Here is a 27758-nt window from a genome sequence, read left to right as displayed (position 1 = left end):
TAAATAGCTTGATATCACGATAGTTATTGTAATTTTGGATATCACCCTTGTTCTTATATACAGGAACCATCGTGCTCCACCTCCAGTCTTCGGGCATCTTCTTCATTCTAAAAATGATATTAAATAACTAGTGAGCCACTCTAAGCCTGCCTTGCCCAAACTCCACCAGGATTTCATTCAGCCCGGTCGCTTTGCCCCTGCTTATCTTACGCATAGCCCCCTCAACTTCATCAACTCGAATCCACCTACAATGCCCAAAGTCACAACGACTCCCGACGAGTTCCAAATCACCTAGTACATTGCTCTTGTCCCCCCCTCCTCGTTCAAGAGACTATGGAAGTAGGTCTGCCATTAAGGGGGTTAAATATACAAAAAAACATATATATAATATATATATATATATAATATATATATATATATATATATATATATATATATATATATATTATATATATATATATATATATATATAGTGTGTATGCAGACCTTACCCCTACCTTATGAGGATAGAGTTATTATCCCAAATCGTGGAGTCAGGGAGGGTAGTGTGTACGCAGACCTTACCCCTACCTTGTGAGGATAAAGATGAAAATAACTCGAATACTACTGTTATAAAAGTTAAAAACAATAATTTAAATACTTAATCAGAGGTCTGACGTTTGAGTCCCGGATATTAATCGCTTTGTTTATTTAGCACTTTACCTCAAATGTGAGACTTTCGAATTTAAATTTAGTCGGAATAAAAAAATATTTGCCAAGTACCAACCAAGTAAACGTGTCACATCCATGACAACGAATCCCACCTGCAAATGCAAATTATATTGTGGGCCTTTCCACTCTTTCCTTTTCTCCCCCTTCTCAACCTTCTCTCTCCCCTCAAACAATCAAAAAAAGTTTCACCTTTTCATATATATTGCTACTAAATTCAATCAAAATTCGGTTTTGTTTCTCTCTGTATATAATATAACTACAGATTTGGATAATCACACCTTAAATTTTCCCTCCTCGAATTCCCCAAACCCCAATTTCTAGTTTTTTTCTTGTGTAATTGTGATCAAAATTCGATTTTGTTTCTCTTTTTGTATATAATTATAGATTTTGATAGTTGGGTTGGGGGGGATTTTTTTTGAAAAATTTGAAGAAAAAAGATGAGTTTTCAAGATTTGGAATCGGGTCGGACTTTGGGTTCTAGAAGGTTCCACACAAATGGGAAGCAAGACCCGACCCAAGCAGTGGCGTCTGGAATTTTCCAGATCAATACTGCTGTGTCTACGTTTCAGAGGCTAGTGAATACACTTGGTACCCCTAAAGATACCCCTGAGCTAAGGGAGAAGTTGTAAGTGGCACTTAAAATTTCATTCAATTTTGATTAGGTAAGGTTGTGTTAAAGAACTGCTAACAGTACTTTTTATTTGTATTTGCGTAGTATTAGCACGAGATGATTTAAATGAATTAACATGGTTAGTAAGGATTCATATAGTCGATCCCAATTTGTTTGGTGGTAGTTATTCTTGTTGTTGTTGCCGGTGGCGGAAGCAGTATTTTCACCGAGGGATTCAAAAAATAAAAAAAGTAAACACACGAAGAAGATAAGGGGATTCAACATCTAATATATTACATGAAAAAAAAAATTAACCTTACATACACAGTAAATTTTTGGCGAAGGGGGTTTGATTGAACCCCTTATGCCCACCTAGCTCTGCCCTTGGTTGTTGCTATAGTCTGAGTTACATAACTAGTGTATGTGAGAGTTTTGCAAAGCGTTGTTGGTATAAAACTCGGTTAAAGAAGGATGGTCGTTATAGGTTGACGTCAAACTGAAAATGTCTGGTTATAATGAACAACAACAACGATCCAATAAAATCCCACTAGTGTCTAGTTATAATGAATTCTATGAATATTGGAGCTCGATTCGATATGTAGATTCATATAGTCGGGTCTAATTAGTTTGGGATTGAGGATAGTGGACCGCATTACTGTGTTTTCCAATTTTAGTGCTTAGCGGCAGTGACAAATGTTTCAATGGAGCTCAAAGATCTCGTACCTTTTAGCTTGTAGTTAAAAAATTAGTAGTTATTAATATGATCAAACATTTGTTTGGTGGTACTTGTGCTGAATTTGCTCTACTGCAGGCACAAGACAAGGGTACATATTGGGCAGTTAGTCAAAGATACATCTGCTAAACTTAAGCAAGCAAGTGAAACAGATCATCATGCTGATGTCAGTGTAAGTTTTTAAAGAGCTTGTTATTTCTGCTCACCGTCTTTTGTCGGTATTGATGGGCTGCACTTTCATATTATGCATAGTTACACACATATTGATCAGCTTATTTCTCCATGAGATTCTTTTATATTGAGCACTCATTCTTATTTTGGCTGGTCTTATGTGTATTTCCTGCTCTTATTTCCAACTTCGCTTACACTTAAAACTGAACTTCATATGCTATATGTGCTCAGGCTAGCAAGAAAATAACGGATGCAAAACTCGCCAAAGATTTTCAAGCTGTCTTGAAAGAGTTTCAAAAGGCTCAAAGACTTGCAGCAGAGAGGGAGACAGCATATACACCTTTCATTCCTCAAGCAGTTCTTCCTTCTAGGTAATGTCGGTGGCAATGGTTGTTTTTATGGGAATTATCATCAGTAAAGAGTTGCCGGCATATGCAGAGCTACATAAAAAAGAAACTTATAGTGCTATGAGTTTACTCTACAGTCGCATATTTATAGCCTTACTGAATCATACCTTTCTTTATAATTGTACCTTTCTTTATAATTGTTGCCTCTCATTTTTGCCCTTCATTTATATTACTGTGTCGTATACAGTTACACAGCCAGTGAGGTAGATGTTGCTGCCGATAAGAGTCCAGAACAGCGAGCACTCCTTGTGGAATCAAGAAGGTGAGTTAGTCTTGTCCTATTATTCTTTTGTTGTTTATTACTTCCTCCGTCCAACTTATGTAATACTCTTTCCTTTTTAGTCGTTCCAAAAAGATGACACCTTTCTATATTTAGGAATAATTAACTTTAAATGTTCATTTACCCTTAATGAGATAATTTGTAGCCACACAAATATCTATGACTTATTTTAGACCACTAGTTTCAAAGCCTTTCTTCTTTTTCTTTATTAAACTCTGTCTCCAGTCAAAACACCATCACATAAATTGGGACGGAGGGAGTACTGGTTTTTGTGTTTGTCTCTAAATTGTTAAACTCATTATTATCAAACTCCAGATATGCATTTAGTTAAAGAAACATCAATGGTCGAATTGGTTGCTAAAACTAACCAGCAAGATAGCCATCAGTTATTGGCATACAAGGAAATGAAACTGACCTTTGGGTTGGACCCAAGGTAACTGTTTGGTTAGTGCAAATTAGATAGAGCATTGTTTTCTAAAGTATAAAAGAAATCAGATGACAATTGAAGCTTGGGGCTTAGGGTGTTGGGAACAAGAGTTACCAAGGGGTGTAAAAATGTTAAATTAACTTGGTGTTACTTGTTAGTGATGTCTTTTAATAAATAAGTATTAATAGCAAAGTCCAAAGTTAGTTGATTAATAAAATGTACTAATACCCAAGTGTACTAGATTTTTATGTCTTGATTTGTTGGAAAAAAATTGGGCTTGTTGTTGACTGTGAGTTACTGAGCAAATGTAGCTCCTATACTTTTGTGAAAAGAGGAGGTAGTTGTTGGCTATTCGGACATTCATAAAATACTAGGGGCTCATCTATCCACGTAAAATCTGGGAGGGTAAATCAGAGGCCGATAAATTGTTGAATTCATTTGCTTGCATGAAACACAACTTAAAAACTTCCATTTGTTCGCCATGTCCAGAAGTTGCATTGACATCATTCTTTTCTTATGGAACTATACTTGTGATGTGAATATGACCTAAGATCAATGGTGTTGCGTCCTTATGAGATGTATCTTCACTTCTCATTTGGTGAAACTTAGCTTCTGTTTTGTGTTCCACGTGCCCCTTTGCTGCAGACAGGAGGTTTTGCATTTGGACAATGAGATTGCCTTCAATGAAGCTATTATTGAGGAAAGAGATCAGGGAATACAAGAAATACAACAACAGATTGGTGAAGTCAATGAGATTTTCAAGGATCTTGCCGTGCTTGTTCACGAGCAAGGAACTATGATTGGTATATCACTTCCCTTTCATTTTAACAATCAAAATCTCTAGGTGACATTTATTTGATATATATAAGTCTCTCTCTCTCTCTCTCAGATGATATTGGCTCCAACATTGAGAATTCTCATGCTGCTACTGCACAGGGGAGATCTCAACTTGCTAAAGCTGCAAAGACCCAAAGATCAAATTCATCTCTGGTACTTCCATCACTTATACATCCTTTCCCCGAAGATAATCTGGCTCAACGTGCTTAAGCAAGCTATGCTTTCTTTCTTTTACCTTAGTTTTTGTTGTGCTTATATTCCATAAGAAGTCTTGTGGTTAGTCTCTTGGATTGGAGAATTTAGTTGTGGACATATCGGAAGCTCTTCTATCATTAAGATATTGCATCTTGCCACGCTAAGAACAAATGGTGTTTAGATGCTCTAGTGACAGCATTGTTTAATTGAAGCGGAAAAGTAAAAAGTAGCTACAATATTCAGGTGACCGCTGTATGCATCTGCGCATAGTTGTGTCCAAATTTGCTGTGCCATTAAAGGCAGTTGTCATTAGAAGCTTTAAATTTTTATTAAAGAGTCATAATGACAAGTCAAGTCATGCGATTAGTTTCTTAGGTTTCATGTAGCGGACTATATGAGGAGGGGAAGGTTTTGGAAGGAGTATGGTAAGGTCGGAATTTTCATCCTGTGTAAGTGGGGGAAATATAAAAGAAGCAGGAAGTTGAATGAATGTTGAATTCTTTTAGACGGTTTGAATCTTTCAATCAAGCCACTCTTATTTTACTTCCTCAGTACCTCCTATCAGATGTAGGTAGAAAATACAAGTACTGATTTCCATTTCCTGTTACTTTACAGACAATGTATATATCTTTCCATCTTATATTCCTTGCAGTGAAAATATATCGAGAATGACTTCTTGACGTATTATCTTCTGCAGACCTGCTTGCTCCTGGTGATATTTGGAATCATTCTCTTAATTGTGATCATAGTACTTGCAGCATGATCAGAAGATTTTGAGATGGAGGAAAGGATCCTAATCTCTTCAGCAGTGAAGTGATTTTTGTGATTCAAGATGTTCTGAAGACACCATAGCGTATGCTCATGCCGGTGCATGAATCTTTTATCATACTAGAAATGTTGTGTAACTGTGACATGAAGTTTCATTAGCTGGTGGTAGTTGGAGGGGGAGGGGGGGGGGGGGGTCTTGTAAGGGTTTGTCTTCAATATTGTAAAAGTGTTTGGGTTGCAAAATGTGTTGCTACCATGTGATGGCTGGTTTGTCAATAAAATTTAATTCTTATTTGAAGGGACCATATATTCAATCTGCAATTTTGCTTGTTTTTATAGCATCGATTGGAAAACTCCTTTACATGGAACACTTATCGCCTGGCATACCCACAGGCCACAACCTAAACCGAAGAAAAGAATAGTTCTGAAGTATTTTAAATTAATTATGAATTCCAGCTGAGTTCTACATGTTTTATTCTAATCTTTTAATTTGTTACTTTTGGTCAAGAAAGGATCTCCAACAAAATGGATCTATACGGAAATCAATTGTTGTTCAATGAATTATCAAGTAGTGTAGTTGTAGAGAAGACTCGTTGAAATAATCCTGTTGATTAGAGGTAGAAATTCTAATAGATGGGTGATTAATTCTCAATCATTTATTCCTTTCTAGTTTCTACTGTCAATTTCCAACAAAACAGTATCAAGCATCATCAGTTAAAGCTTTTCAAGGTTCCCAATACATTGATAAACAAACAAGTTCCCGGTGCTCGCAGATCGACACGAATAAAAGAAAAAAATCTGTAAGGTTCAACTAGTCAAAACTGGAACGAAGTCAAGACTGAAACTGCACAAATTGTAGTGAATTACACATACAAAGCAAACAAAAATCTAGTTTTTTGAGGGAAACACTTGCTATAACTAGTTCTCAATAGTAATACATATAAGTTTTCAGATTGCTGAGCAGTCTTAAGGTACCTATCGTCTCCTCCTCCTCTTCTTTCGTTTATCATCACTTTCACTATCACTTTCCTCAGAACTGGATGATGATGATTCTGACTCGGATCCCGAAGATCCAGAATCAGATGAACTCCCGGACTCATCCGATTCAGAAACAGGCTTCTGTTGTTGCATGATAAGCCTTGGCATGTTCTTGAGATACTCTCGAAGATTTTCAGTAATTCCACCCAGACCAATGGAAGTGAAAAAGTTGATAGCAAACCTTGTATTCTTGGGATTATCCTTCGGGAAAATAGAGTCGAAGGAGTCTTGCATGTTGGGGTCATTAAGACGCTCATTCAACAAGCGGATGCCTAGGTGCTCTGACAACTCCTGCATAAATGACACATCTAGAGTGAATTTGAAGCTAACAGAATAATGTCCTATTACTGCTGTCCTCCCAAGCACCCCTGCCGTCTAAAAAAAGAAATGAAGCCAAGAATCCAGAAAAGAGCAGGAGAAAAAGATGTTGCGCGTGGTCAAAATGCAACTTTTGACATGTGGTGATATATTTAGTGATAAAAGACTTCAAACAGGTGGATAAATAGAAAGTAGATACTCGGAAACAGCAACTTTTTAAAAAAATTAGGCCACAAAGATCAGGGCAGCTATAACTTATTTGGAAAAAAAAAATGAAGCAAGCTGTACAAATAGAGACCAAATTATTTTACCTGGAATAGGATCTTGATAAATATACGAGACGAAGATGTTGTGTCCTCCTCTGTCAGCCGTATGTAAGCCAAAACATGCCAAGGCAGAGCATCAGTACCAAGCAAATGAGCAAAAAACTTGGCCACGTTACGCAGTTTATTAGTTTCAAGCCGGTGGATCATGGAGTATTGCTGCACAAAACATTTTTCGAAGTTTTCCTGATGAATTCTGTTGATCATACAAAAACGCTGCCCCAGTAGTCCATAGTAACGAAGATAAGTCCTCTCCTGACTGCAGCACTCCAATAACATGATGCACAACTCCATCTGCATGGACCAAACAAAATGTAAATCCGTTTTCTTCTCTTTTTGACAAAACCAAGCAAGGAGTCACTCATTAATACAAGAACAGACAATACTGCCTCAGGACAAAAATGATTACAACACCACAATCATTTTCAGTTTCACCCTGCCTCTGAGAGAAACCAAGTCAAGATACCAGGCTACCATTTACTTATTGAAAGCAAACAGTCAACAAGTCGGGGAGGGGGGGGGGGGTTTAAATAACGATCTAAGAAAATGTGAAACTGTTACGTCATATGAAATGAGAGAAAAAGATAGTTGTCACTAAGTGTGGGAAAGTGGTGTATCAAAGGAAGTGCAAAGAAAAATACCACCTTAAGCCTTGTAGATAACACACACAGTATGCAAGAAATGGAGTCAAATCAGGATGATAACTATATTTCTGGGTTGAGAATTTGGTATTAGAACTAGCCTCAAAAGCACACAGTAATATGTCAACCTAACTAATGTGTCCAATGTCCTCTTTTTATACTACTTCAGAAATTAACACTAAGAAGAAATCCCGGCAGTGATAAAGAAAGAAAGACGATCTGACTGAAACTCCACACCTCCAATACATCAAACCAAAGCATCAATATACTGGGAATACTCTCCTTTGATAAAAAATTGTTGAAAAGGTATACTCCTCATCTTAAGGATAGAACTGTCAACTCTTTCAAATGCTCCTCTATATCCTATAACAGTACAAGACAACACATAAATGTGCAATTTCCACATTTTCTCCTTTTTTTCTATGTTGCTGGATGTTTCACATGAGAACTAACATTAGCTGGATGGTACACTGCTTGTATACGGAGTTTTCCCCATTACAAGTTCACAACTACTACTACTACTACTCAGTCCCATTATTAATATAATTATTTAACTTGTTGAAAAACGAATATTATCTGGAACAACCTGATGGATTCTAAAGGAGAATATAAGAGATGCCACAAGTCCAACGCAACCTTGCAGTGAAGCAGCAGGTGACTTGTGCCCTTCCGATGACAATTACACATGAAGCATGAGCTAATTAATTCCTCAAATTATCAATGTTAAGAGTTGCATCATGCGTTACATGAATCTCCACCTCCATGGACCACAAGGCAAGTGAATTACATATCCCCCCCCCCCCCCCCTTCCTTCAATTGCCACCTCTATTCCTCAACCATCATTTTAGCGGAACCACAGAAAAAATGGTTTATGGCGTGCACGATTGAATGGCAATGTCCCTTTCTTTATTGAGAACGATTGAATGGCAATGTCCCTAAACTATCCATGACAAATACGAGGAAAAATTAAATTCAACGAGCTAGTTTTTTTATAGTTGTACTCTTTATCTGTATCCAAACACTAAGTTTTTGCTAGACCTATTCTAAAGTTCAACTACATTTTTTGGTTTAACTTGACCCTTCTCATATAATGACAACCAAAATCAAAAGCGACATTATTATCTTTCGAACATCAAAGCACATGAAAATCTATGTACAGATCAATCCATGTGAGCATGCATACAGTTATGCATAGGACATGGCTCGACAGGAGTAGAATAACGCCAAAAAAGAAGAAGAGAGATTAAGGCCTCATTTGTTTGCACTTAATGGAGGTCTGAATCTTAATCATTCAGATCTCAGACATTAAGTGCGTTTGTTTTTAAAGTCTTAATCTTTATTATTCAGATCTTAATCATTAAGTGTGTTTGTTTTTTTACTTTACAATCACTTAATGGGTCTGAATAGGTCTGTATGATTAAGATCTATAACAGAGACTTAATTTCATTAAGATGCTATTACATATTCATTATTAACTGCCGCCACCGCGTACCATTATCAACTACCACCATGCCGCCACCGCCGCCGCCACTGCCCCCCCCCCACCCGCCACTACCACCCCACCACCACCACCTCCACCTCCACCACCACCACCACCACGCCACCATCATCCTCAATCATAACCTCCATTATCGACCATCACCACCTACTATCCTCACCACTCCGACCACTATCATTCTCACCCACAATCAACACTCATCCGCATCAACTACCACAACTGACCACCCCCATCACCATCAACAACCACAACCGGCACTGCCCATCATTTTAACCTATCACCACTCGACATTATTAACTATCACCACCCACCACCACTATCCTCAATCATAATCGCCACCACTACCAATCACTACTAGCTACTAGCATGAACCAACATCATCAACCAAAACTACCACCAACCACCGCCTCTAGTCGTCATTCACCCGTTAGTCATCACCACCAACAACTATCATATTTTAAAAAACTACATATTTTATTGATAGAATATTAGATTAGTTAGTATTTCATTTGAATTTTATGTTTATTAATTTCCAAATTAAAATAAATTTTGTACATTCAGATGTTAAAAATCAAACAGTCTTAATTATTTCTATTCAGATCTTAATACACATCTTAATATATTCAGATGTGTATTCAGATTCAGATGTGTTAATCTTAATACACATCTTGATATTCAGATGCGTATTCAGATTCAGACGTCTTAATCTTAAAAAAAAAAACAAATGAGGCCTAAGATACCAACCTCCTGACCAGGCTCTAGTTTGATTTTCAACAGCTTATGCCCTGCTTCTTCGAAGTCAACACTAGACATAATCGTCAGATAGATCGTTCTCCGGAGGTTGATTAAGTTTGTCTCTGTCTCGTCCTTTATTTTCATTTGCTCCTCATCCTCTTCGTCAGACTCATCATCTTCATCTTCATCCTCTGATTCTGCATCAGACTCTCCTTCTTCCTCAGATTCTTCACCAAGTATTGCCTTCTTTAATTCTTCATACTTCCTTTCGTTTTCTAAGAAATTAGGATCCGGCTTGAAAATATCTGAGCATATAGACCAACATCAAAATCAAAATTCCATATAATTGCTAAAGAAACAAAATAGCAACCAAAAGCAGTCCATTATAATACCTCTATGAAAAACCAATTATAAAACATACCTAAAGTAATTTCTGGATCTATTGTATCTGAGAGAGAGACTTCATGTGTTAATTGATCTTCCTGCTCAACAAGGTCAAGTTCTGGACGCACAGCTGGGTAACCCTGAGGAGGATGCATGTCTCTAATAGATAAATAAGGAATCAAATATTTCTTCTTACTCAGAAAACAATTAAAAACTAAACTCACCTGAAACTTTGCTTTTCGCAATGCAAAGAGGCTTTCAATTAAGAACTGAACTCGTTTATCTATTTCTCCTTCATGAAGAATACCACGGAACCGCTCAAAGATTCCTATTTAAATGCAAAAAAACGCATTAGCATGACAAATACAGCAAAACTTTACATGAATAAACTAAAATAGAAATCGTGAATTACAGAACAAATTTTCAAGGTATACTCACCATGCAATCCTCGTGGACAGAGGTCCTGAAGCATTGAACCACATTCTGTAACAAAACCAACTGCAACCTCAACACTGTCATCAGTAGGTTTCTCCAATAAAACTGTAAGCAGTTCGAGAGCAATAAGCTCATGAACGATTTGCTGGTTTACAAGATGAGCAATAAATTTGACAGCTGCTAACAACTGAGGCTGAAAGAGTAAAAATTAAGGGTAAGACAATTATGAGAAGATTCGCATTACGAAACATGAATTTAATAACTAAACTAAATGGCTCACGTAACCCCCCCCCCCTACCCCCCCCCCCCACCCCAAGTTTCTCTTGTAGTGAGTGATATTCTCAAAGGAGGATTTTAAGGTATCTCTGTGACATCCAAATAAACCTTCTGTTCTCTGTCGTCCAAACAACAATAATGTACAAATATATATTATATTGCATAAATCAAAAAGACCTGCAAGCATAAAAGTAAGAGATACGAACCTTATCATTACGTTTATAAGCCCTTTGCAGCTGCAGTATGATCCTTCTTAACAAAAGATCACCAACTTCTGGGAACTTGGTGTTAACCACGGCAACCAACGCCGCAAAGACATCAGTAAAACCTGGAGAAGCCATTTGGGACTTCATACAGGATCTACAAAAGAGACCCCTCCCTCGAATCAAGTTTTCGGCAAATAACTCCGGGATAATGTTTTTGAGGTTTGCTGCATTAACTTTATTCACTAGCCCGTTAATGCTCTTCCTTAGAGCATCCCAAGTCATCCTCTGGTACTCGACACTGCTCTTGTCCTGAACCTCCTTCATCATTCTAGCCAATTTGAATGGCGGAATGTAAACACCGCCGCTCCTGCCCAACTTTGATGTGTCCATATTCAAATTAACATCTTGCTTTTGCACCTTGGAATCCTCCTCACCGGCTTTCAAAGCCCCATCCTCTTGTGCATTAGCTTTCCTATTTTTATCTTTTTCATGCTTATCATCGACCCTCTTTTCTCTTTCTACATCCCTCCTCCTCTCTTTCCTATCCCCTTCTCTACCATCATTATAACGATCAACCCTACCCTTGTATCTGTGCTCATCCTCCCTTCTATTAGGCACCTTCTCATCATCATCTTCCTGTCTCCTCCTCTCCTTCCTATCATCCCTTTCATCTACATTCCTTCGACTCCTCTCCATCCTATCATCCCTTTCATCTACATTCCTTCGACTCCTCTCCTTCCTATCATCCCTTTCATCTACATTCCTTCGACTCCTCTCCTTCCTATCATCCTTTTCATCTACATTCCTTCGACTACTCTCCTTCCTATCATCCTTCACATCACCATCTTCACCTTCATGTCTTCTCCTCCTCTTCCTCCTATCATCCCTTTCATCATCATCATCATCAACAACTTGGCTTTCACTTTTTCTGCTCTCCTTCTTATCATCCCTTTCATCATCATCTTTCAACTTCCTTTGTCTCCTATCATCTCTTCCAGCGTCATCTTCAAGTTCATCTCTTCTTCTTCTCTCCCTCCTAACAACCCTTTCATCCTCATCTACTCGTTCACTTTTTCCCCTCCTCTCACCATAAGCATCTCCATTATCGACACCTTCTCTGCGATTGCTACGATCGTCGTCTCTTTCCGGAGGGTCCAATCCCTTCTTGAGAGCAACTTGTGAACCGGAAAGCTTTCTACCTGAATAACCACGATCATCATCGGAGTCAGCGTCCCTGGAATCACTTCCATCGTCAGAATATGAACTCTTCTGATGCCTCCTAGATGATGGAGGAGGGCGATTCCTTCCGCCCGTATTTGTTCTACCAGCAGCCTCCAAAAGCATATCAGTTAACTCTTCTTCCATGGTCTTCTATTCCGCTCAGCTACTTGTCCAATAACAACTTCAATAACTACATGGAGAAAAAAAAATGCAACTTTTTAGTTACTAATATTTTTGATAACTTAGACAAAATGAGAGCAATTTATAAAACACAATAATTGGCAGTTTGACAATAAACAGACCTAAAACAAGGAAATATAAAACAATAAGTCTAAATCACCCAATTAAACCCTAAGGCTGTCTACAGAATACAAAAGAACAGGGAAATAAACTATGCTGATGAACCAAATAATTATCGATCCAGATCCATTCAACTCTATTAATCACTCAAAAATTCTAAAATCCAGCTCACTCGGCTATGTTGGTTTCCTTTTAAACAACCTGAAGGAGTTCCAAAGTCACCATTCAGATTCACTAGCTTCTTTCACGGAGCAACTTCAAGGAATTCATAAGGACTTTGAGAGCTTGCAACCTTTTCTAGAGTATATTGCAGAAGGGAGACAGAATGACTTTGACAATATTCATAGTTATGCTACACAATTGATTGGCAAATCATAGTTATCCGCTGCTCCATTGAGAATTAATAGAGCTAATTTCACTGGAGTTAATCCTTTCCCGATGAAAGATTGGATAAACTGAAACCAACTGTGGCAAAGACACTCCTTTTGCTGGGATTTCACCGTCAGCGACATTGTAAGGTACTATAAGTCTAAATCACCCAATTGAACCCTAAGGCTAAGGCTGTCTACAGAATATTAAAAAACAGGGAAATACTATGATGATGAACCAAATAATTATAGATTCAGATCCATTCAACTCTATTAATCACTCAAAAATTCTAAAATTCAGCTCAATCAAGCCAAAAATTTAGCATTAAAATAATTGCAAAGAGAATAATTGAAAGGATAACAACTAGGGTATACATACAATTTGATACGGCCGGATTATGACGAGAACGTGAAGACGTTCGCCGGAGGGAGATGAGAAGGAACAAATTAGGGCGCAGAGCAGAGAATGGTTGGCAAAAGCAGTAAGCGGTTCGGATTTTAGGGTCCGTTTGTTTGTTTTTCGAATGAACTCATTAGAAGGAGTTTGGGCTTGGGCTAAAAGTTCAGTATATTTTAAAAAAATAAATGAAAAAAATATCTGCCTTCACTCTATTTCTTCTCTGTATATAGAATTGAAGATTTAATTGAGCTTTTCTTTAACGAAAGAAAAAACAAAGCCAACTGAAGCGGCGAAAGTTTCCGATTAGGAATGGGATTTGGATATTTCGGAAAACAGGCTTTTTGATTTTTGAATTTTAAGAAATATATATTTTTAGCCGTTTTTAAGAATAATAGCTGACAAATATATATAACTTTGTATGTATATGTATTATATATTTGTAATATACATATTTTATACGTTTTTTGACAAGCGAATATACTTAGTTTTAGTCGATCGACCAATTTTGTATTTTTTTCCTTTTTCGAAAAAGGAGTTTGTGAAAGTTATAGCTAAAATCTTGAATAAATTAATTTAATTTTGATTGGAAGAATAACGAAAAATAATCCACATAATTCAGTATCTGATTTGTCTTATAAGAGCAAATAATTAGAGGTGGATCTAAAACTTTAATTTGATAGGTATAATCAGAAGATTTTTATCACTAAATCTCTAAAATCCATCATACTTTTGAAATTATATGATGAAAACATAATAGTTATCGGAATTTTAATGATTTTAACACACACATATGTGTACACTCTTATCGAAACGCTGAATAATTATACTCTCCATTCGCTACGGCAAATAATTATGTATAACTAATGTATTATTCACTTGGCTGTAGTATATAATATCCGTATTAAATTATGCAAAAAGATATATACTAATTTATGCAGAACAGAGCGTGGAATGAGAATACGTGTATTAGCCGTACGAAGATGAAGTAATTAATCACAAAACTACACTTAAATTAAACATTTTCTACGTAGCGTTCCTTTAAGATTATCTACTGCAATTACATTTCTCACGTTATTATTCACAATATAATAACACAATGCATAAACACCTCTTGTATTATAATTTTCTCATAATAAGATTGCGAATGGAACGATCCCAAGTCTTTTGAGGTATCAAAGAGAGGTGAGGTTTGTAAAGTAGGTGACGGTGAAGCCAGGATTTTCACCGGGGTGATTTCAATTATAAAAAAATGAACAATTGAAGAAGCCAAAGAAATTCAACCTCTACTATATATAGTGAATTTTTCGGCGAAGGGAATTCGGATGAACCCCTTTCCGCCACCCTAGCTCCACCCATGATTTGTTGAAATTAATTTACACCTTAATGAAACAAGAAAATTTGTAATTATAACTACATTGCAACTCAAGCAATATGATTTTATCTGAAATGGATTGTATTTCATTTTTCAACTTTTTGGACATTAAAATTTGGGAAAATGTAAATTGAATTATCGTACCGTTATTAACTGAATTTTGGGTAGTTTGACACACTCTATGTCCCATAATACAGTTTCCTTTTCTTTTCATACGTAGATTTCCAATACATGAAGACTTTTTAGCATTTATTTGTACTTTCGTTCTTCACTTTCATACGAATTGAGTACAAAATTTTCAAGCATTTATACATACTTCAATGGTAAAATTGCTTTTAAATACTATTCTCATGCAGTTTCTAACTGCATCAGATACCTGATGTGGGTCAGTCTTTTCCCTTTCCCAAACTCTAAATTGAACCTCTCATTCGATAGACTCGACCTTAGTCAACTCAGAAATGCAACTGATACCACAATGCATATATGCAAAAAAATAGGTATTTAATGAGCTTCACTTAGCCTGTCATTCCCTGTACAGTATGCTATAAGCTACAAAGTAGAATAACAATAAAACAAAAGAACATGGAGTCGATGTAACAAACGATATAGCAGTGTATACTGAAGTAAAGTTTACGAGGGTCACAAAGAAGAGAGGGTAAAAGGCGCATCAGTTGGAATATTGACAGCAAAACAAAGGCAGCAAAAAGTCTATTGAATCGTTACATTCTGATGGGAGCATAAAGCTTATATCACAGCAACAACCGATAGATATTTTTACATCTTTGTGTGCATGAGTGTAAAAAGAAAGGGGGAAGGGGCAATGTAAACTTAGATCCATTCAGCCTTATGTCAAGAAGAGAGAAATCGAGATGATCAAAAACAGGGTAAACTAGAAGCTAACAAAGTCCCCTATGTGCAAAGAGCCCAGGGACCAAAAGTGAGAACGCGTATTAGCAGCTCTCTTATAGGCAAAGGCCAAGTGACTTACAATACAGACACTACCTGAATTTTCTAACATAACTCAATGTACATTTTCTTTGATAACCAGATCATAGTTTTTGATTGTTTGATGTTAGTAGCCCCATTTGTTCAGTAAGCTGGTCCATGTGCTGAGTTTTGTCCCATCCATTTTCTTGTGGCTTGGTTTCATTGGAAATATCATCCATTGCAGCAGGGTCCATCTCCTCTGTCTCTCCGGGGGAAGGGCTTTGAAGAAACTTTTCCCAGAAGGGGTCACCGACACCAGGAAGCTCTTGTATATCATCCAGCAAACCAGTCTGCCATTCAATTTGAGGATCAGGAGAGAAACTACCGATTTCTAATGGCATTTTTCCGTTCGCTCCAACTGAAGTATCCATGAAAGAATCATTCTCCATCTCAGATCCGATAATATCCATATTGTTTCCAGGCAAAATTTCTTGCAACTGTGATAGCTCAGGCATAATCATATCTGTCGCAGAAAGCGAAACAGGAGGCAAATCCTGAGCTCCTACCAATGAGCTTATGTCTGAAAACTGGCTATTGGTAATTTCAGAAGATGAACTTTGACCAGCAATTGCTGAAGCTGTACTCAGCAAGGGCTGGCCAGAAGTTGATGGGACTTCCTGAAGAGTGACTCCTGAAACACGAGTGGAAGATGCATTAGATTGTGCTGAACCATCACCAATCAAAAAACTTTCAGGACTGTTGTTGAAGTTCTCTAATCCAGGAGAAGAATCTAGTTTTGAAAGCTCCCTAAGCATTGCCTTTGCAGACTCATTCATCACAGGTTGGTATTTCACAATCTGTCCATCCACAGGGATAACCGAATGATCCTGTGATTCAATATCCTGCTTAATCCTCCGTTTCTTGCTGCCTTCAGCTATGCGCCTATTACTCTCATTTTGCTGCTGTACAAACTGTGCCAAGAATCCAGGACTGTTAACAGCTTTTGCCAGGAATGACATCATCTGTTGCTGTCGTTGTTCCATACCCTGAAGGCGCTGCACCATCCCTTGCAACTGATTGTCAGTAGTTTGCTGCTGTTGTCTGAGCTTAACCAGCTCTTGCATAAGCACGTTCTTGTCCCTTTTCAGCCTCTCAACCTCTTCTTCAAGTCCAAATTTCCCAACCTCAACACAAGCCCCAACAGATGCACTCTGTCCATGTGGCTGCTGCTGTTGTTGAGCATGTCCATGAGCAGGTTTACGCCGACTTATACTTCTAAGCAGGTGTTTCTGACCTCTTAAGAATCCCTCATTAGCAAATTCCCAGCGGTCTGGATCAACCTTTCTAAAACCCTGTTTGTCAACAAAAACCCCAAAAAGAGAAATACAAAAGCATGAGTAGGAGTTTGATAAGCAGCACAAAGATCATTGCACCAGCTATTCGAAAAATAACAAAAACAATTCAAATCTCCACTCACACTCAATGGAATAACTTCGTTTCCTTTTAAGTGGAAAATTAGTATAAACAATATCAAGGTGCAATGAGTTCGTCAACATGAAAGATGGGAACTCAATAGTAAATCAAACTCAACCTATGACAGCGCAAGGGAAATCATCCCTGCAACCACATTCAATGCTAGAAAGTGGAGTCAGCCCCGTAAAAAGGTTGTGCCCTCTGTTTTCTAACCGGGCTGTGCTCTGTATTTTGGAGAGGAATTTATCTACTCCTTCAGCAAGCCTCAAGATCAGTGTTATAAATATGACGCAATGGTTGTAAGAGTTCTAAACTCTACATTGGAGGATAATATGACTCCGGTTTTGAGTGGCCTAATATCATTCATTAATAACACAAAGATAAATATGCACGAGCTCTCTGTCTTCATATTACTATGTGAACATATTTTGACATACAAATAAATAACAGAACTGAACGTTGCAAAAGTAAAATACCTGAATAGATGAGGATGACCTTCCTAAGGTGTAGATCATATATGATAATCTAGCGATATACGATTGTATGTATTTACCAATTTACCTGTTCGCTATTACGCTATAGCACTAAAATTAAAAAACACTGAACAGGTTATGGTGCAGGAAATAGAAACCCTTAATTCGAAAACAAGCTAAATGTTCTTTTGTTTGAAACATATGGATTCAAGACCACAAATAATAGATGCATTGCAGATTCCATGTCCCCATTTTGAGCAATCAATGTTACTTGGGTCCATCGCTGAAATGAATCAAGCTAATCTGATTTTAAGGCAACCAATTTCACGAACTTCCACAAGAAAACAGAAACCATAATGGAATAAAACAGATGTCTCTCTCAGTAGCACTTCAAAAGGCAAGCATCTTGCTTAGTCTTCATAATACCAGCAACAACAACAACAACAACAACAACAAGAAGGCTAAACAGATTTGGTGTTGAAAGAAAAGTTTACATTACAAGAATGGCATATACACTGAATTATTGCCCTATGTTTTTTCAAGTTATCTGATTCTTAAATTTTATTTTATTCCACTTTATCTTATGTGAAAAAGTGAGAGAATATCTTCCCTGAGTTGGATAAGATTAGATCTTTTTGTGAAGGAAATCAAATTTGTCGAAAAATATTTCTTACTTAGTTTGGCTACATTTCTTTAGTACTTCCTTTTAAAATTGTATCGAAAATAAAACACTGAAAGAAACTAATGAATATGTCTTTGCTAGGAAAATATACTTAAAGGGATTATTTTGAGACTCATCACTTTAGTGGCAAATATAAATTTATTTTTCATTCTTTCTTTCTTTTTCATTCCCATTTTCTTTCTTCATTTCCTTCTCTTCCTCTTGTCACATTTTTCGTCTCTTCACTATGAATTCCTGTTTCGGCCAATAACCCATGTCTTTTCCCTCTTTCTTTGTCTTCCCAAGAAGCTCTCTATCTTTCAATCATATCTCTATCGCCTTTTTGTCCTTCCAAGACTTCTTTTGCTCTTCTCAAAAACTCATCCCATCACGTCCCTATCACCTTATTGTCTTTTCGGGACTTCTTTTTCACTGTTCTCAAGAACTCCACCCATCTCCAATCGCATTTGTCCTCCTACAACTTCATTTTCCTCTTCTCAATGACTCTTCTTTTCATCATCACATCTCTATCACCTTTTTGTCACCTTTGTCTCCCCCAAGACTATTTTTGTTCTCAAAAACACTTCACTTCACAATCACATCTCTATCACTTTTATATCACAAGAAGAATTGGAAATGAAATAGCTTTAGATAATCTTTACTCTTCTATCAATTAGCTAAGAACAACCAAAGAAGAGCAAGAACTTCTCGTAACGAAAACTACCACAACTCTCATAGACACACCAAAAGAGTTTATCATTGAGAGGTCAGTTAACCTTAATATCATATCACCTTTTTGTCACATTTTTTGTCTTCTTAGGACTCATTTTTCCACAGTTTGGAATAGAAGCTCTTCTTCTTCAACGATTGTTCTTAATTGATTGAAAAACATATGTTAAGGTAATAACCAATAATCTAGTCTTAATACGAAGCTATTTCCTTACCTTTTTCTTCTTATGATATAAATATGATAGATATGTGACAAAAAGAATTCTTGAGAAGAGGAAAAAGTAGTATTTGGGGAAAAGATAACAAAAAGGTGATAGAGATGCGATAGTGAAAGGAAGATTTCTTGAGCAGAGGAGCAAGTATTGAGGAAAGAAAAAAGATAACAAAGAGGTGATAATAAAAGAAATATTTCTTAGAGAGAGGGAAAATGTCTTTGGGAGGACAAAAAGGTGATAGGAGATAGCAAAAAAGAAGTCATGTAAGACCAAAAAGTAATAGAGATGATGAGAGATGGGGAAGCTTCTAAAGAAGATTGAAAAAAAAGTTTTAAGCATGGCAAAAGATTTTATTGATCACAAAAAAGGTATGATAGTCAACAAAAGATGTGAGGGGTTCTTTGGAATACAGAGAAAGGGGAACAATAGATACTACTGGTAAAAACAAACAGATCACGTTAAAAAATAAAAAAAACAGAAAAGGTCCAAAGATATCCCTAAACTATGGTATATAGCTCACTTTTGTCCTCCGTTAGTAAACTGGGCCAAGAATATCCTCCCCGTTAATACAATGGGCCACTAATGCCCTTCAACCTAACGGCCCTCCACACAAGCCATTTTAATCTTACATGGCATCCACATAGCTGTGACATGGCAGCCACATAAGCGGGGCAGCCTCATAAACCCGCTCCGAATCCCATTCCAAACAAAGTCCGTAACCCCATTTCCAAACCCCATTTCCAAACAAAAACCCAATTTCTTCCTAGACCGTTCTTCCATGGCGATTTGAGAGTTGAGGTGATGATAAGATCGAGCAAGGTTTAACAACCGTTCTTCCATGGCGATTTGCACAGCAGTGTTTTGTTTTGTTTTGACAGTGTTTGACGGTTTTGTTTTGTTTTTGCAATCTGGACATCCATCAAAGGAAAGCCAACTTAAACTTAAAGAGTTCAATCACCAAGAAATGTCGACAATTGTTGAGCCATTATTCAATTGGATAATTTATGGAAGAAAGAAGAGATTGCAGAAAACCATTGCATTGGAACACCTTATCCATGCAGATGGTTTACACACACACGACACAATCAAGTATCTTAACATAGTCGTATTCATGAGAACATGACGCTAGGTGCACTTCAACTCAACTCTCAAATCGCCATGGAAGAACGGTCTAGGAAGAAATTGGGTTTTTGTTTGGAAATGGGGTAATGGCCTTTGTTTGATCTTTGTTTGGAAATGGGATTCGGAGCGGGTTTATGAGGCCGCCCCGCTTATGTGGCTGCCATGTCACAGCTATGTGGATGCCATGTAAGATTAAAATGGCTTGTGTGGAGGGCCGTTAGGTTGAAGGGCATTAGTGGCCCATTGTGCTAACGGGGAGGATATTTTTGGCGCAGTTTACTAACGGAGGACAACAGTGAGATATATACCATAGTTTAGGGATATTATTGGACCTTTTCCGATAAAAAAAAGATGACCAAAGGAAAAGAATGAAAGAAAGAGAAACTAAAAAAGGAAAGCAAAAGAAGGTAACGAATGGAAAATAAATGTTTTATCTGCCACTAAAATGGTGTCTTTTTCAAAATAATTCTTCTTTAAATATATTTTCTTTACAAATATAAGTGCACTAGCTTCTTTCTTTGCTTTATCTTCAATGATGTTCTAGAAGTACAAGAAATTTACCAAAACTAAGTCAGAATCTCAAATAAACTTGATCATGAACCATATAATTATCACTATAAATAAGAACCATAATTCCAACAGTAGTGATCAATATTGACATAATAGATATAAGTGGGTCCATCAAGTATCCAAAGTCTAAGGAAAAATCAATCAACAAATATTTTTATACTTTTCCTTCATCTAAACTTAAAACAAATATTTTCTTTCATCTTTTCATAAGATAAACTTAAACAAAATACATATTTAAGAATTAAATAACTTGAAAGGGGGAGGGTAAAGATGGAGTGTCTTGGGGCACATAAGGAATAACGACAAATTAAAATCATCCAGCCCATCTGAATAAGCATCTTGCACACAAGCGTGCAAGAGAGAAGACTTCTCTATTACGGACATGATGATTAGCACCAAAGCAATAGAGTGACAAGTCTCCTTGAGTAATTTTTCAACCTAAAATTCACATTTTTTTCGATGTACTAATTAGGCCAAAATTACAGAGATATAAATTTACACCTTTTATTGTTGCCGTTCTTCTTACCTCAGCGTCCAAGGTGATGATCCAACAATACCACAATTTCTTCCCTCCGTATAACCACCTAAAATCTTAACTCTTAGTTAAACTACAGATACTTTTAAAGAAGCCACTTTTAACCAGCCAACATTGTACCCTATGGGACAAAAGGTCATTTTGCTTCTTCTCAATTTCTGTTTTGACTCCACATCTTGCTTCCTTCTCAAATTCTATTTTGATTCCACTAACAATCGAGGAATCTACAGATATTCAAGTATCAACCACTTCCTGATTTATGTAGGCCGTGATTCAAGCTGATTCCCTATTAGTCTGCAATCTTTGACACATTTATTTTGCTCTGATTACAAATTATTAGCAACTTATTTTTGGAACTCCAAAATTATACCATATTGGCATGAAAGACAGTATTGCTACTTCCCAGACTTCTTTTTCATTCCATTAAGAATCAAGTGTTTTCCCTTTTGGGCTCCTGTAAATGGAATTACACTATATAAAAGGGACTTCTCCTGCAGATATCTTGCATTAAAGAGCCCTGTAACTTTTCTCCCTCTTTATATCTTTTAATCAGCACAGAAGTTGGAGAATGTCAAAAGATTAACCTTACACAAATTTTATTTTCCTTGCTCAGAATTCTTTCCCCCCAATAGATCTGCATGTGACAGCACCAGTAAGGATGCTTCATGATAGGTTTCTATGACTAAATGGAAAATGTCAAAGAAAAGAAGTTGAGAAGAGAAGCGGAAGTTCAGAGAGAAGATTGAGAGAGTTAAGATTTCACATTCTCATCAAGAAGTCCTATTATATGCGTAATATGCTAAGCCGCTTTCGTGACAACAGGAATGAGATAAATTACAAAATATCTAGCATCACTCTTCACCAATAAGAATTCCTTTCCTCCACCGATGAAGGTTCATCCCTAGTAAAACAAAGAGATCAAATTTCTTGACCTCCAAGGCAAGACACAAGCATCTAAGATATGGATGCTCAACAAGGGCGAGAACAAGAGCATCAAAGGATAAATAAGAGAGGCATGGATGAAAGGGCGCAAGTTGAAGTTTGACGGCCAAGTGCAAAAAGTCCTAACCTTGACCATTTACCTAACAATCTAGCAGGATCTCATCTTTACATGATAGTTAGAGATGAACCGAATGGTCTGGTGAGGCCATGACACTGACATTAACCTTTTCTGTCCTATGATATTAGAAACATTTCCAAATGAATTTCCAAATTTGTCTATTTCTTTCCTCCAAACATTCCTCACTCGCTTTGGCATATTCAAAGAGGATTCCTACTATAGATCAAAGGCCTCCATATATCTGCTACACAAACTCATTCCCCTTCAGCCCCCCCCCCCCCTCCCCTTTTCCTCTCTCCACAGCTAATCAATCACCTTTTACAACCTTTAAATCCACAAAAAGCAACATAACCACCTTTTCTGTGGAGAAAAAACTGGAAACAAGGTCAAGAACCTTCTTTATCACTAAACTAAAGAACTGGAGACAGGGTAAGGAACCTTTATCACTAAGCTTTAGTCCAATTTAGATCATCAAGCCTTGGAGTGCACTAGGGAAAAAGATATATAGACATCAAAGAGCACCAAAAACTGAAGCTGCTATATCAGACCCCCTTTTCAATTTGGAAGGGCAGCAATAAGAAGATAAGTTATCATTGTCAAAACATGATGCGGATATTGACAGTCCCATAATCAGCTTTATAGTGGTCCAGAAATATACATGCTTCCTGATAAATTATCTACTTGATGACACAATAAGAGCAACTTTTTTCAATGATCGATAAATTCCCCAGGGCTAGTGGCGCAAGGTTTGCAATTCGGTGGATAAAGGACCCATCCCTCTACCTTTCTCGACTTAAATACCAGGCTTTTATCTGCAGCAAGGTTTGAACCCGTAACTTGCGCCTAATCCACACATCACACGTTGCGCTCTTACACTAGACCAAACCCTGGGGCAACAATAAGCACAACTTTCATGTAATATGTTTTATTATCTTAGGGGGAACTAAATCCTATATTGATCTTAATAGTAAAAGATTGGAACTCAATCAATCCACGAAGTTAGATTGCACTAGCTATAGTTAAAAAAAATATGTTGCAAGGCACAACACTCAAGAATGTCCTCAAGTGGATAATTGAGGAAATTAGTCACAAAAAGCACATGATATACACAGCAAAACAAACGACATGTCCTCGAGAACGTCATTCTTTAATGCAACAAGATAGTTGATTAGATTTTAATCACAAGGTTGAACATAATGATTCCAATTAGCATGACCAAAACAACAGGAAAGAAGAGACCACATAGCACAAGAAGTTGGAACATTTTCAGCTGAAAAAAATCTAAATCTCTGGAAATAACAATATATTAAGGCCCAACTCAACATGACTCAAATGAACTACAACAAGTATGCCTCAGTCTCAAACTAATTAAGATCAGATATACAAGTTTTCCACATTCATTTGGCTCAATTTAGACAAAACAACTAAACCTATGCATCATATCGAAAATGATTTAAGCCACCATAAGCTGGCAGGTCGTTTACCATTTAATCTAGGTTACTAACCAATGCTTACTACATACAATTAACTACAGTTACCTTGTTAAATGGCCTGATAATATATATATTCTTTTTTACAGTGTCAATATATAGAATTTAAATGGAACCCAATAAATAGCAAAGGGCTCTATAATTTCATACCGTCAGCGCATATATACAATGACGGTCCAAAGATTTTTTAAACCATCAGGTCACTCAAAAGTAATTGAAGGTAATTTCATTTAATAAGCATTAATTAGTACCTATATCATATACAACAAATGTAAGTAACCTGATCTAACAGGTTAAATAATCCTTACACAGTTAGTGCATCAAACTTAAACACATCTAAAATATGACTCATGAAACTCAATAAAAGGCAAAGGGAAAGAAATGCCTACATAAGTATTCAATTGGCGAACAAAACTGGAGAAGTTATTGTGCTTGAAGTACTTAGGAAGAAGGTCCCTAGCGAACTCCGGTGGGTCCCAAACCACAAAGCTATTGTTTGCTGGGCCCCACGACACGATCTTATCCGTACTCGAATCATCCACCATGTCATACGTCTTCACCAGAAATGGCGGAGGCGCATTCGCACTTGGCATCGGCGCCGGCGCTGGCTGTGGCGGCGGAACTCCTCCTCCTCCGTCCGCGGCAGCGGAAGAATTGGACGCCATTCACAATAACTACGTCGGCGCTAAAGATAATAATAAATCAAATCAAACTCTGGATAATAAATAAAATACACATTATTATATATGAAATGACATGTACAATTTGTACGAAGAGATGTTTTTGAGGGATTAAGCAGGGTTTGGAATGTTAGCCATTAATGGAGGTGGAAAGAAAAAACCCTAATTTTTAGAGAGAGAAAGATATAGAAGTGTGTGCGAGCGAGTGAATTTAGAGAGAGTGGGGGTGGGGGAAGTATGGGTGTGTGCGTGAGAAAATTGAATAAAATTTGGGCTGGCGGAGAAAAAGGGACGAACTGGTTATGGCCACGACAGAGGTAAAGACGAAATGACTAATTTACCCCTTTGTTTTGTCATTTGGTGGTGATATTGGACTTATTAATCTCCACATAAAACTTCACATAATAATGCAATATTTAATTAGCAGCATAATAAAGAATAATCATTGCATGATTGATGTGATATTTGATTAGCGGTATAAAATAACATATATATGTATTAATTTATGCGAAATTCTAGAGTAAGCTATTTAAAGATAAATTTGCGTCTTTAATGTATAAATCTTAAAATGTTAGAGAAATTAAAGTTTGTTATATTGGACTAAGCGTCTTGGTCTATAATCCATAGTAACTGGGAGATTGACGCGTATGTCACTTATTGTATTCGAGCGGGATGGGTGAGATGGAGACTTGCACCCGGCGTCTTGTATGATAAGAAAGTGATACCGAGACTTCAAGGTAAGTTCTACACAAAAGCTTGTTAGACCAACTATGTTGTATGAGGTGTTGGCCAATTAAAAGCTCTCATGTTCATAAGATGAAAGTAGCGGAAATGAGAATACTGAGATGGATGCATGGCATATTAGGAGAGATAAGATTATGAATAAAGATACTCAGGACAAGGTTGGAGTGGCCTCCATGATGGACAAGATGCGGGAAGCGCTACTGGGATGGTTCGGACATGTGAGAAGGAAATGTAATAGATGCCCCAATGAGGAGGTGTGAAAGGTTAGCTATGGTGGGACCAAGGAGAGTTAGAGATGGATCGAAGAAGTATTAAAGAGAGGTGATTAGGCCATACATGACATATTTAGCATGTCGATGATATGATTTTTGATATGAGGGTGTTGAGATTAGGATTAGGATAGTAGATTAGATAGGCGTAAAGCATAATTCTTTGTTGTACTTGCAGTATAAATGGATTCTCGTACTTATATTTCTTAGACTTCTAATACCATGTACTGTTTCTTTTGCTTTAATTTTTTTTGAACTGTGATTAATATTTTTTTTTTATAAATGCTCGTATGTCGTTTTTCCTTATCCTACCTGATGTGATTATGGGAAACAACCTCTTTACCTTCTCAAAGTAGAAATAATGTTTGTGTATACACTGCCCTTCGCAAAACCCACTTGTATAGCTATACCGAGCATATTGTTATTATTATTGTTGTAGACTTAGCAGCTTGAGTAGAGTGAAATAAGAATCACATAGCCAACTCTAAATTGCTCACAATTGAGGCATGGCTATATTCATTTAAGAGAGGAAATTATCTATTAGGATATACAATCAAACTTCTCTATAACAGTCTCGTATGTTCCGAAATTTCTTGGCTGCTATAGTGAAGTGCTGTTATAGAGGACATATTTTATAACATAATGTAATATTCGATTTCGAGAATTACTCGGCTTTTATAATGAATGGATATTATATAAGAATGTTGTTATAGAGAGGTCTGACTGTAATATAAAAACTTTTAGTCTTGGCGTCTTGCTAAATAGTGTTTGCATGTCTTAAAAATTATATAGAAAATTAGGAAGAGAGAAGAGGAAAAGCATAGAGGGAATTGAACTCACAAACATTGCGCGAAAGACCTGACTATAAGGGTGTGTTTGGTATGAAGGAAAATATTTCTCGGAAAATATTTTCTTTCATTTCAACGAAATGAGTACTTTCTTTTCATATGGTAGAAAAAGTACTTTATTTATCAATCAAAAAAAGAGTATTTTCTTTTTTAATTATGGAGCACAAATTTCAACATTATTTTTTTTGTAAAAAAAAAAAAGCAACACATTAGTTCATTTAGGTTTGTGTGTTTTGGGGGGGAGGGGGGGGAAGGGAAGGAAACATGGGGACCTGGGGAAGGGGAGTGAGGAGAGTAGCATAAAAATATATTTTCTACTCTCTAACCAAACACTAAAAAATATTTTCCGGAAAAGGTTTTCCACTCACCAACCAAATAAGAGAAAATAAGTAATAAAACCACTCATTTTCCATGAAATTCATACCAAACACTCCCTAAATCTCGTTGTTTAAATGTTTGTTAAGATTTCTAATTACTACTGTTTGCACGTGTACTCTGAACTTGACCGCATAACAAAATTCTAAATTGGGTTAGTTTGAACCACAATAAAAATTAAGGGATAAATGTGGATATTTTTCTTTAAGAAATAGACAAGAAGCAAATAAAAAGATATGGAATCATGTATGATCGGGAAGATTGAACCCGACGTGAATCGAACACGCAACCTTCTGATCTGGAGTCAGACGCGCTACCATTGCGCCACGGATCCCGGATGAGAAATTTTGCCTCCTCAAATTCTTATTACATTACTAAAATGTCTCCTAGTAATACTTGGACCTAACTTAATCATACCTACATGATTTTAAATTCCATTTGGTTATTTTTTTTTATTAAGTTTGCATCAGTATATTTATACTAAATTCACACACATATTCATAAAAGGGTAGTGGAACAATGATATTTTTGTTTAACCAAAAATTAGATTTTAGGTCAAAGTTCGAATTTAGAAGAACTCGGGTTACTGATAATCGGAAAAGTATATAAGAAAGAAATTTTGAATGATATAATCAGAAAGCAAATAAAACAAAGTATATTCCAGTAGTGTTTTTCATGTGTCTTACAGATGTTGTGACTTCCTCTTTTTATAGTTAATTTTTAAGAGAAAGTGTAATGCCTTTGTTTTAATGAGGCAATTACGAGCAATAAATGATATTGAAAGAAACGTTACTCAATCATTCATATTAAATACAAATTCTCTAACGTATTTGGCATTTAATGCTGAATTTGGACTCTTTTTCGCTATCAGATTCATGTCTCCAATTCCTTCTGATCTTCGAACTTTAAATGACTCGAACAGGTACGAGTCTC

At 36.7% G+C, this 27758-nt stretch overlaps 3 protein-coding genes and 1 non-coding gene across 4 annotated transcripts; 1 reads left to right on the top strand and 3 right to left on the bottom strand.

Annotated features, from left to right (window-relative positions):
- Positions 1-835: 835 nt before the first annotated feature.
- On the top strand, positions 836-5322 carry LOC109208844 (syntaxin-22-like). Its single transcript, XM_019371999.1, has 7 exons — positions 836-1336; positions 2133-2226; positions 2457-2596; positions 2820-2894; positions 3985-4142; positions 4229-4329; positions 5069-5322. The coding sequence occupies exons 1-7, from the start codon at positions 1149-1151 to the stop codon at positions 5132-5134; spliced, it is 822 nt and encodes a 273-aa protein (XP_019227544.1). The 5' UTR covers positions 836-1148; the 3' UTR covers positions 5135-5322.
- A 511-nt stretch (positions 5323-5833) lies between these two features.
- Positions 5834-13424, bottom strand: LOC109208843 (pre-mRNA-splicing factor CWC22 homolog). Its single transcript, XM_019371997.1, has 8 exons — positions 13262-13424; positions 10994-12404; positions 10515-10704; positions 10301-10404; positions 10114-10216; positions 9702-9997; positions 6807-7112; positions 5834-6468 (listed from the first exon to the last, which is right to left on the bottom strand). The coding sequence occupies exons 2-8, from the start codon at positions 12356-12358 to the stop codon at positions 6115-6117; spliced, it is 2718 nt and encodes a 905-aa protein (XP_019227542.1). The 5' UTR covers positions 12359-12404; positions 13262-13424; the 3' UTR covers positions 5834-6114.
- A 1922-nt stretch (positions 13425-15346) lies between these two features.
- On the bottom strand, positions 15347-24843 carry LOC109208842 (heat shock factor protein HSF8-like). The gene is given in 3 exon segments (XM_019371996.1): positions 15347-15733; positions 15736-16933; positions 24299-24843. Coding segments are annotated over 3 exon segments (1542 nt in total). The 5' UTR covers positions 24575-24843; the 3' UTR covers positions 15347-15665.
- A 2244-nt stretch (positions 24844-27087) lies between these two features.
- Positions 27088-27159, bottom strand: TRNAW-CCA. Its single transcript has one exon. It is a non-coding gene; the product is annotated as a tRNA-Trp (tRNA).
- Positions 27160-27758: the final 599 nt, after the last annotated feature.

This window comes from Nicotiana attenuata, unplaced genomic scaffold, assembly GCF_001879085.1.
Source record: "Nicotiana attenuata strain UT unplaced genomic scaffold, NIATTr2, whole genome shotgun sequence".
Classification (NCBI taxonomy): Eukaryota; Viridiplantae; Streptophyta; class Magnoliopsida; order Solanales; family Solanaceae; genus Nicotiana; species Nicotiana attenuata.
Note: the sequence above shows the minus strand (reverse complement) of the source record. Positions and strands in the feature narration are given on the sequence as shown.